The 12,187-nt window shown below is 38.4% G+C and overlaps 1 protein-coding gene across 1 annotated transcript in view; it reads left to right on the top strand.

The window, feature by feature from the left end:
• The window catches only part of Patj (PATJ crumbs cell polarity complex component), a 357,561-nt gene that overhangs the window by 91,446 nt on the left and 253,928 nt on the right, over positions 1–12,187 (top strand). The window contains 1 exon segment of the mRNA XM_047564312.1: positions 10,901–11,110. Coding sequence (XP_047420268.1) covers positions 10,901–11,110 — 210 coding nt within the window.

The raw sequence follows: 12,187 nt of genomic DNA, 5'->3' as shown, positions 1-12,187 counted from the left end.
ACAAAATGATCAAGTATTACTGTTTACTAAAAAATAATGGTGATGATGGTGATTGTGATGAAGATTTTAAAATATAGACCCTGCATGGAACTGCATTGCCTGTCATTCATTCTTACCTTTCAAAGAAATTGTTGTTTTCATAATACAAGCTAGTATGAAGGATATGTAGATGGAAAAAGCATGCTCCCTTTAAATATCTTATGCATAAAATGTTTACTGAGCATCTTCCATGCATTGGGGAGCTAGCAGTGAACAAAACAAAGTCCTGTCTTCATGGAGTTGGAATTCAATTTGAAGAAGGCAGTAGACAAATAACCACATGTTGCACTATAATAAAGGAAACAGTCTTAGGTATTGTTCTGTATGTTACATTATGATTTTAGCAGTGATAGAAGTAAGATCTGAATCTGAGAATTATTAGGAGCCAGAGAAGCTTCACAAGCAATTGAGGCCAGCTGTGTAGACAAGTGGATAGTGGACATTCCAGGCACAGAGGATGACCTGGAATTGATAAGTTAGTCCTGATTTCGTCTTTGTTTTCTTTAGTATTCATGAAGTGCTTAACATTTTCTAAACTGTCAAATTTTATTCCTTTTAATGAAAAATCTTCTGAGAAACTTTATGTCCTAATTTTTAACTTGGAAAACATGACCATATGATAATAATGGCAATAATTCTGTACTGCTTGCTCTGTCTGGCGTTGTTTAAAGCACTTTATGTATATTAGCTAATTTAACCTTTTCTACAGCCCCAGCAGGTAGGCCTGTAATTATCCTTGTGTGATGGATGAGGAAACTGAGCTGAGAGATCAAGGAATTTGCTCAGGACCATCTGTAGGAAGTGGTGGAGCTGAGCTCCTGAGTGTGGTATAGAACCATGAAAATGTAGTCCTCAGGCCAGAAACCAGACTGATTCTTCGTAATTATGGCTTCGTAATTATGAAAGATGGTAGAGATTTCTAATTATTTTGTTTTTCTGGAGAGACATACTTATTACAGTTCTAAAAGCTTTGCTTCATATTATCCTTGAATCTTACGATACCTTTCTTTCCTTTACACTTCCCACCTAGGGCAAAGCTCTGCAGAGATGTGATGATTTTTTTCTGCCAAAGTGTAAGCTGTGTGTGCTTTACCTTGAGTTTCCCTGTAGGACTCCTTGGCCTTTTTCCTATATGGCTTCAAAGTTAGCCAAGTATTCTACGCATTGTGTGCTATATATCACAGGGTATTGGTTGACCTTTGAATGATGGAAAAAAAAAAAAAAAGGCACACTGTAGAATCTTTCTAAGAATGAAGGGCATCCTCTGTCCTTGATGTGGCAGCTCTGGTTGTCAGCCTCCTAGTCTCGAGATGCCTCTGCTAAAAGAGAATGAGGACTGAGGGTGCCTTGCGGTTGTGAGCCACCTTTTGAGTGTGTACTGGAGATTTAGAGGTCACGTATCTGGAGAATATAGGTTCAGCCCTGTGTTTTCATATATTAACATTTAAGTGTGACATCACAAATAGTACTGTTGGTCTCAGTCACGCATGCGCAGATGAATTTAGAATCCAGTAAATGAGTTGGAAACTGGTAACTTCTCAAACCTATATATCCTACTAACTTTTTTATTCCACCTCCCCAACCCCTGCATTCTGTTCTTCTGTCTCAGTCTCCTGAGTTAGGGTGCACCATCCTGCCTGACTTACTAGCTTCTTTTCTATCCTTTGCAGTATGGTAATAGCAGTGTTCATGAAGTGATTACTATGGACTTCCTAGGCATTTTACATGCTTTATCTAATTTAATACTTTTAACAACTCTGAAATCTATACTGTTATCATTTTCATTTACAGATGAGAAATTCAAGTCTCATATAGTCAGTAACTTGACCAATATCACTAAGCTAGTATTTGTTTAGGTGAAATTGAGAGTGATTTGTTTAGAAAATTAAATTCCAAAATTAATATTTGAAAATTTTTAAGTTTTACATGTGTATAATTTCCCTGCATCTTAATAACTTCCTTTTTTCCCCCTACATTTTATTGGTGCTTTATAGTTGTGAGGGGATTTCTTGTTACATATTTATACATGTACACAACATAGCAATATAATTTGGTCAGTATCACTCCCCAGCACTCTCCCCGTCCCTTGCATGATAATAACTTTAAGCTGATTTTTTTTTTCCTGGAATATGCTGGGCTATTTTTTTTATATATCAATTTATTTTCTACATTATAAAATGTTGTGGTTAAATGCATGTAACTTAAAACCTACAATTTTTACCACTTTTAAATACAAGCCCAGTAATGTTAAGTTTATTCACATTTCAATTGTTGATGTTGTTTTGATTATAATGCTGTGTAACTGCCTGGTGGGATCCGAGGCATTTCAGCCAGATGACAGGGTTTTCAAATGAAAGGCAGTTCTGTGATTTGTTTCATTTTGTTTTCCATACAACCAAGCAAAAGTCCTGGACCAGGAGGGAGTGATAAACACATAAACAATTACAGTATGCATAAAATTTTCAAGCGATGAAACACCCAAAGAACATATCTAATAACCAAGGAAAATATCTAATGGGAGTTTAGAAAGGGGATAAGAGAAAATAATCCCCTTTAAGAAGTGATTTCTTTGGGACATCTGCTGGAACAGTTTTAATTATTATAGTGTTGAAAACAGATTTTTACAGTCCTGAGTTATACAGAATAAAATGATGTACAAGCTTATGTGATTTTTATTTCCTTCTTAGGGTAGATTTTGATCTGCAAGTTTCCCTGCCTACTTGTCTTCCGTTGTACTTTTAATTGCCTTACATGCTGTGCTTACTGTGTTGCTCAGGGTCAGTTAGTTCTATGTATGATGCATGGAAAAAAATCTATTCTTAATGCCTAATAGTGTTTAGGAAGCAATATTACACAATAAACCAGAAACCATATCTGTTAATCTATCTTGAGTGGACCGAATGTATTTTGTGGGCACACACTTTGAACATGATGCTGTTGTGGTAATTGGTATAATTAGTTTAATACTTTGCTGTATTATAGAATAGTTAAGAATACAGTTGGAGTCTAGATTAAGACAGCTTGCCCTTTATTCAGTGCAATCATTTAGTTATTATATTACTTCACTATAAATACAGAAGAAACTTTTTGCACATCCCACTCTCTTAGACCAGAACTATTCTAGTAATTTTCAATTCAATTAATGGTCTCTGACATGTTTTTTGAAGCTATCTTAAAATAGCAAGCAGGGAAAAAGGCATTTTAAGTTTTTCTTATAGAAAAGGAGGGTTCATGTTGTTGTAGATATTTTGTCGTTTACTTGCTTTGTTTTATGGGCAATATTCAGGAAGTTATTCTTATAGTTGTGGTCTTTTTAGGAATTCCTAAAAGATGTTAGCTAAAATTATACCTTATTTGTTACCATAGTGTTAATGCATTGTCAATGTAGTGTTTTGAATTAACACCTTAACTACTTTCTTTCTTTTTTTTTTTTTTTTTTTCTTTGAGCCAGGGGCTTGGTATGTCGCTCAGGCTTGCTTTGAACTCCTGGACCCAAATGATCCCCCTGCTTCAGCCTCCTGAGTAGGTGGGAGTATGTGTATACAACACAGTGCCCAGCATCCCTAGTTTTGTTTGTTTTTTCCAGTAGTTTTGTGACTATTTGGTAGAAATTAAGGACAAAATTGACTCAAGATACACTGTCAAATTCAGTTATATGATCTTAGAGTTGGGAGAAGGATCATAGCTCATGTATCCAGCTTCCTCATTTTACACTTGGGGAAACTGACTTAGAAAAATGAAGACACTGTGTGAAACTATATACAGCCAGTTGGGGACAAAACTGCAGCTTAAAACTTGCCTTTTTTTTCTTTTTTCTTTTTCTTTTGCAGGGCAGGGAATCAAACCCAGAGCCTTGTACATGGTAGACAAATGCTCTTTCACTGAGCCACATTCCCCAGTCCTTAGAACTTGTTTCTTGAGTTTAGTCCACCTTCATCCTGCTACTAGTAGGTTGAATATCTATATTCTTTGTCTGTCTCTCTCTTTCTCTCTCTCTCTCTCTCTCTCTTTCTCCCTCCCTCTCTCCCCCTATTTTCCTTTTTAAAAATCTTTTAGTTCTATTTTCTGACGGACATTGCTCACAATGAAAATTTTAATTCATGTCAGCTGTGTACCAGAGCTTCTCCAGAAGACTGTTTTATTTCTTTTTTCTTTTTTGGTACTAGTGATGGAGTGGTCCAGGGGCACTGGACCACTGAACCACATCTCCAGCCGTATTTTGTATTTTATTTAGAGACAGGGTCTCACTGAGTTGCTTAGCACCTTGCTAAATTGCTAAGGCTGGTTTAGAACTCATGATCCTCCTGCCTCAGCCTCCCAAGCTGCTGGGATTATAGGTGTGTGCCACCGCACTTGGCAGACTGTTTTATTTCTTAAGCTGTATACATCTCTGTGAGTGTGAGTGTGTGTGTTTGTGTGTGTGTGTGTGTGTGTGTGTGTGAAGTAACCTTACCTTTGCTGCTGCTCTTACTCCATTCCTCTTCTTGCCTACCTCCAGCATGAGAGTTAGCTCTTTTTTAAACTTAGTGGTTTCTTCCTATGATCTCCATTTTAGCAACTTCCATGGGATATTATTTTGAAAACGTATTTAGCTATGAATTGTTTTATGTTGTGACTTAATACTCTTTAGCTTAGGTAATCACGGCCACACTGGACTCCTCGAGAAACTCATACTTGGTTGCTGGCTGTTCCATAGCTTCTTCTCGATTGACTATGGCTTGTTTGGAATACTCTCTCAATCTAATATTACATAGCCAAATATTTATTGTCCAGAAACTATGTAGATCCTTTTTAATTATCTCTGAAATATAACTTCCTCACAGACACATACTTGTGGCATGAAGCTTGAAGCCCAGTTCTACGATAGTGTGTGCCCAACCTGACTTCCTTGGTTGGGAGGTGGTTTCTTTTGTAGAGCAGTTTTGATTTCAGAGCTGGTTGGTATTTTTCTAGTCCTTCCCTTGAGTTGTTTCATTCTTAGTGAAGGATGCTGAAATACAGTTGCAGAGCAGGTGCTTGGTACAGGGAGCTGTTATATAACACAGCACAAAACTTTGATGACATACAAGTAAGTCCTTGGGAATGAACCGTATTACCTGTCAAGAGTTTATATTTTAAAACACTCAGTGGATATTGTCAAAATTATCAAAGGTAATCAAATTTGCTGCCAGATTTTTGTCCGAAATAACCTGGGGTCCATCTCTTGGCTATCCTGCTTGTGTGGTCTCTGAATCCCTGTCCTTCACTTAAGATCTTTACGTTTGGATGTTAGATGCAGAGTAGATTTAAATTAAAAACAACAACAACAAACGAAAAATTGTTCTTTATTTTGATTGTGGTTAAATCATTGTTACTCCTTGATTTTGTATTTTCCTCATTGGGGCAGTGCTACAAAGCATATAGATGTTAAACGTTGGAACAGGCCTCTGTGTGTGTCACTTTCCTCCTATTTAAGGAGGAAAATAGGCATGAAGCTTACTGATACATTTGCCAGTTTATTAAAAACTGAAAAAGGGTGACCACTTTTCTTGTTCGTTTCTCTGTGCCCTCTTTATGCAGTGTCCCCTGCTTTATGCATTTCCAGTGAGTTTGTCTGAGCCGCTTGCTTATATTTGTAGTTAGGTTGTAGAGAATTTCATGGCTGTAGCCCTCCACATCTTCCAGTCACTGTCTCTGACAGCCCACATTTCAGCAGAACCACTCCCCGCCCCAGGTGACGCCCCAGCACTCTGCTTTAGTTTATGTGAGATCTGGTCCCTTTGATCTTTGGGAATGTACACAAATATTCATATAATACATTTTATAGACACTTCAGAAACTTCGGCTCCCATCCGTTTGGGCGTAATGATTGTCACATGTTTGCCTTCACCCATGAAGAGGTGTTCTTATGTTCCCCAAATGAGTAGCTTCTCAAGAAAGTAAACAAATTAAACATAAGCGTGTGACTTACCTGTATGTGCAGGATGTTGTGCATTCTGTACTTTCTTCTGCTAGGAAGTGAAATATAAACCTCTAGTGGCCAATGTGATATTTCAAGGACTCAGTTTCACACACTTGGAAAAGATGATAAATGTTATCTCCTAACATGTTTGTCTTCTTTCCCTCTTGATTCATTTAGCAAAAACTAACTTGTGGGTAGAGAAGCAGCATTGCTTAGTGGCTAACAGCCTGAAGACTGGTTTAATCAGCTGGCTTGAATTCTGGATCTGCCATTTACCTACCATGAGCTTTGGTTAAGTCATTTAACTTTTCTCTTTCTTTGTTTCCTCGAGTGTCAGTGGTTCAGGGAGAGCATTCCTAGCAGAAGTGATGGCTTGCACTGTGTCACAGAGGAAGCCAAAGCATGTCACAGTCCCCAAGTTTCAGTAGGACTGTGTTGTTGGGACAAGGTGTGGGTGCAGGGAGCAGGCAATGGTACATGAGGGGTGGGTGAGCAGAGATGGGACGGGACTGCAGACCTGAAGGGATTTCTCTCCATAAAGGATGAAGAAGTGAGGCCATAGTGGGTGTCACTAAAGTATTTTAAGTATTTTAATTCCTCCCTTAAGGAGAAATTCTGCTCACATTAAAAAAAAAAAAAAAAAATTCATTATCTGTGGAAAGTAGACCGATGGGGCCAGATTAGAGATGGTAGACTGATCAGCAAACCGTAGCAGTTGCCCAGGCAAGGAATAACGAGACGCTGAACCAAAGTAGTGGTGGTGGAAATGGAGAGTAAAGATCAGAAAGAAAAGGCAGAAGATCCAATGGATCTGGCTCCACAAGCATCTCGGTGGAAGAGGAGGGAAAGTGCTCGGTTGTGCTGATGCTACTTGGGGTTTACAGGAATGAGGAGTCTGTCAACTTGGATTTCCCTGAACATTGAAGCACCCTATGTTTATAATAAATATCAAACATTAGCATCACTTTGAGACACAAGAAAAAGCCCTGTTTGCAGCTTTGTTTAGGCAGGTGTGGTAGTTTCATTCACACGGGAGACAAAGCAGGAAGATGGTCCTCAGGATTTCTTCGTGGAGTGGAGAGGTGTGAAATTCAGGTCTGTTCTCTTCTGCAGTCCTCTGGTGCTATATTCTAAGGAAACTTTGCTATTCTTAATTGGTTATAGGAGTTCGGTAACATTTTTAAGAGCTTTCAGGAGCAACTTTCATAAATGGTTAAGTTGAAGCAAACATACAGCACACTGTTAAGAGCATATGTAATAATATAAAGCTTTTGAATAAAGAGAAAAAATTCCTCTGGAAGAGAATGGCTTGCATGGATGTTCCTTAGGTTCTATGATTGGTCTTTAGTGCCCTCTATTGGCTATTTAGTCCAAAGCAACATCTTGATTATTGAGCTCAAGTGTTTCTTGCCAAAAGGAGAAAAACCAGAGATTTAAAAATTATGACCAAAGATGATGAAATCTGATGATGGCTTTAAAAGATGCTTGAGGGGCCTTGGGATTGGGTAGGGGTCTTGAGAAATGTCTTTATGACACTTTCTTTGTTATAGCACGCCTGTGACAGTGTGGACTGTATTTTCAGGAAACGGACGTTTCTGATGAGCAGCAGCCTGAGTCAGGCTGGTGTTGGAGCACTTTTCACGCAGCAAAGCCTCAGGAATAGCATCCGCCCCAGCAGGCAGTAACAGCTGCTGTTTTTCCAGAGGGTGGCTGCTACATGTGATGGCCATGAAAGGAGATGACTGTTCCTCACTAAAGGACTCCATTCAGCTCTGTGGTTACATGGTCAGAAAAGTCATCCCAGAAAATGCAGCCGTGATTGCACAAAGTGGGGCATCTTCAGAGGTGATGGCTCCTCTTTTTTTGTGTTTTACTCCCTTCCCTCCCAGGGACAAAGAAGCTGCCTTTGGGTTCTGTCTTCCAGGAAAGAGGGCATGGTAGATTAGATTCAGTGTTTAGACTGACTCATGTTCTAACCTGAATAAACTTTAGTAAGCAAGCTCACCTGGCTCTGGTTTGAGGTCTGAAGACTTGTGTGTAAATGAGTGATAGCCTGCCATTTCTACAATAAATGAAGTCTATTACTCTTTCTAGAGTAGACTCTTTGCATTATTTCCTGCCGAATCTTCCTAATTATACAGTTACAATCTTTCTAGTTATTTCAGCCTATCGCATTTTGAAAACATGTTCACTTACCTATTCAGGTTAAAAAGAGTCCTTTTTGATTCAGTGTTACTTGTAACTATAGAGGTTGCTTGCAGCCAACTTAGGGTAATCATTTATTTGCTTTTGGTCTATTTTACTGTTGCAATTTTCTCTAAGAAAGTTTAGTCATTATATGAAGTATCGCTTGCTGCTTTCTGTGTTTCATGGGAGGAATAAGCTATTATGTAGTTTCCCTTCCCCCTCAATAAAAAAGCCTTTCATCAAAAACTGACATCCTAAATGAAGGACATAATTGTACAGCTTATTTATTAGTGTGTCAAACTTAAAATGTAATGGTTTCATATTTCAGAATGAAAAGTGTGTTGTGATTCATGGTTGCTGGTGACAAAATAGACAGCTCTTTTTATATTACCACACTGATTGCTTGCTGATATGCCACTGTGCTCTTTTTCCTTCTGTTCTCTTCCTGTGCAATAGCTCCCTCTGCTTGAAAATATTGGTGTAATTATAGTTTAACACTGTGTGCTTTATTAGTGCATTCCCTTGACTATTTTTTACTTTTAATTCTGTTCATAAATTGTGGCACTAAATATTACAGCATGTAGAAAATTACCAAGGGTCTCTTGGCTTGAGGGTGGAAAGGCAAGGTTAGTTGAAGAAAGCAAAATAAACTGAAGGCATTTTTTTTTTTTTCCCCAAGAAGTTAGCTCTGTAGTCTTTGTTGATTTAAATATAGTAGATTTGTTTAAAATTCAGTGCAGTACATTGGAAATGAACCTTGATGGCTGGAATACAGAGATATAGAAAACTAGATCAGTAGAATTCAAAAAGCCACCAACCCCTTCAAACAGAGCCTGGAATGTGGCAGATCTTCACTTTAATTCCAAAGTCTTATAATTCTAACATAAAACCTGGCAGTTTTTTTCTGATCACTCAGGGAGAATTTAACAGAAGCCGGCAGAAGTATAGACTCTTCCCTATGGGACAATATGTGCATGAAGAGACAATAGAGACAAACCAAAGCAAACCAGAGCAAATGCTGCCGTGAACTGGGGTGGAATTATTTTTTCTATACCTTGCTAGGTGTGAGGTTTAGTCACAGTGCCCATAACTCTACCATTGAGGCAAATTGAGACTTGACTCAGCTATAAGATCTCCATGTGAGTGTTTCTGCCTTTTCCATGCCCAGCTCTTTGTTTCCAGTTTCTTTTGGCCGTGGTATCATGCAGAGCAACCAGCAGAGCTTGGTGGTCAAGAGTATTCACTGACTGAAGGATCTGACTCCCTGGTCGAATTGTGGCTCTGCCATTTTTCAGCTGCGTGTGATGTTGGCTAGTTTCCTTAATTTCCTGAGCCTCAGTTTCCTTATCTGTAAAGTTCAGACAGTAAATCTACCTGAATTGTTGTAAGGATTAAATCATTAATAATCATCAAGCCTGACACATTTTAAATGTTTTGTATCTGTTTTTTGGATAAAGTAAAAATAATGGAGTTGTGAGTTGTTTTTTAATTAACCAAATGTATTGATACATCCATGTTTTCTTCAGTGCTTAATGAAAAGAAATATGGGATTCTCCCACTGGTTGAGAGAGAGCCATACATTGGTTGTGTCCATAAGTTCATGAGTTCATTTTCTGTGTATTAAAATAGTTCTGATGTAGGGCCACCTAACCATGTCATAACTTTGCATATGTTATTTTTCAGTATACTTTGTGTTTGTGTTTTGCTGGGGATTGATTGCAGGGCTTTGCTCATACTAGGCAAGTACCTACAATTAACCTACATCCCTAAACCTAAATCTATATTTTTAAAATACAGTGGAATATTCTGTTTGTTCCATGTCTTTTCTGCACTTAAGTGGTTTCATGAAAGGATTCCGTACTGGTACATGAGTAAGAATGGAGTGCCATTTCCCATGATGCTTCTCTTAGAGCTTCCTTATGGCCCAAGTGGGGTCATAGATGGGTTTGTCTTTGATCCACAGCATGACAGTGCTTGAGAATATCAGAGAATCTTGCCCAACTCTTTTCTGACCTCTTGTGGTCCAACAAAATGTCAGTCACCAAAAGTTTAAAAAAGACTTTGATATGTGACTGAGCATTCAGAATGCAACTGAAATTGTTAAGATATATCTTTACTTTGATACAACCTAATATTTGTGTTCATGTGTAGAGAGATATTTTGACCTCTTTAGAAGAATGTCACCAGAGTGCTCGACATATGGAATAAGTAGTTACAGCAGATTCATTAAATATAAACTGTCTTAAGTCTTGTTTTAGTCAGCTCTTTCACTGTTGTGACCAAAAGACTTGACAAGAACAATTTTAGAGGAGGAAAAGTTTATTTTGAGGCTCACGTTTTTTGAGGTCTCAGTCCAAAGACAGGCAGCTCCATTCCTCAGGGACTGAGATGAGGCAGAACATCATGGCGGAAGGGTATGGTGGAGGAAAGCAGTTGGAAACATGGCACTAGGAAGCAGAAAGACTCCACTCAGCACATAAAAAGGCATGTCCCCAGTGACCCACCTCCTCCAGCCATATCCCACCTGCCTACAGTTACCATTCAGTTAATCCTGTCAGGGGATTATTAATTCACTAATTGGGTCAAGGCTGTCATAACCCAGTCATTTCACCTCTAAGCTTTCTTGCATTGTCTCACACATGAACGTTTGGGGAACATCTTACATCTAAACCATAACAAGCCTGCATATTTGTTTACAGGGAATCAGCTCATTGTTCTTTGCTTGATTCACAGGACCCTTTAGATCCCACAAGATCAGTGATTGTGATCCGCTCCCTGGTAGCAGATGGTGTAGCAGAAAGAAGTGGAGAACTTTTACCTGGAGACCGTCTGGTTTCAGTCAATGAATACTGTTTGGACAATACCACACTTGCTGAAGCCGTGGAGGTACTGAAGGCTGTACCTCCAGGCACTGTACACCTTGGCATCTGTAAGCCTTTGGTGGTAAGTGTTGAATTTTGTTAGTATGAGAAGTAATAATCAATTGTTAAGAAGATGGATTTTGGAGACAAATAAATCTGGCCTCTAAGTGTTGAATTTTGTTAACATAGGAAATAATAGTATTATAACAGTGAAGATTATGTATTTTGGGGGCAAATATACCTGACCCGGAATCCCTGTTCACTGCTCAATATGTCTTTGATATATAGTCAAGTTTCTTAATGTCCTTGATTTAAAGCATCAGAAAAAAATGTCTACCTCATAGGGTTTGAGGGATTAAAGATTATATTCAATAGGTGCTTAGCATGTTATTATATAACTGCTAACTGTTAGCATTACTAATCTTACTACTACCTCTTTTACTATTTTCATCTTCATATTTTGCACACAGACATCTAAGTTTCCATCATATTCCTTAATGAAAATTAAAATAAGTATGTTTACATGTTAACTTTCATTTGAGAATGATGTTAAGATGGTACAGTAAACTAAAGACCATTCAACCGAATCATTTTAACCACATGACAATGAGACTTCAATGCCTTTCTAGCCATCATCAGAGTGCCTGATGATTCCTAGCACTCAGAACCTCTATATGGTCAAGACTTTTTTATTTATTTTTTTTGTGGTGCCAGGAAATGAACCCAGAGCCTTGTGCATGCTGTATCCCCAGCCCCTGGTCAAGCCTTCTTACTGCTTAATGTACTCTATCAGGTCAGTCTTCTTGACAGAAGGGTACCTTAGTTGTGGTGCTGTTGAGGTCTTACATACGAAAACATACTTGATGATAATTTCAGTCAATGTTAAAATATGAAAGAGTGCTTAATAATAACAATATTTTAAGCCCACTACATGCAGCTGCATGTAGCAGCAGTTGAAGCAACTTTAATAGGTTATCCTTTTGTACTTGTATTACAAATGAGTCAGTGGAGGCAGAGAGTTGAGTAGCTGATCCAAGATCATACGCTAGTAAGGGGCGGAGTTGGAATATGAACTCAGCTGGGTTGCTTTAAACCCTGGGTTCTTGGCTACAGGAACATGTGCTGCTATGTGATTGCATTGTTCCTTGTTTAGTTTATA

Source organism: Sciurus carolinensis, chromosome 1, assembly GCF_902686445.1.
Source record: "Sciurus carolinensis chromosome 1, mSciCar1.2, whole genome shotgun sequence".
Taxonomy (NCBI): domain Eukaryota; kingdom Metazoa; phylum Chordata; class Mammalia; order Rodentia; family Sciuridae; genus Sciurus; species Sciurus carolinensis.
This window is presented reverse-complemented; position numbering and strand designations above follow the sequence as displayed.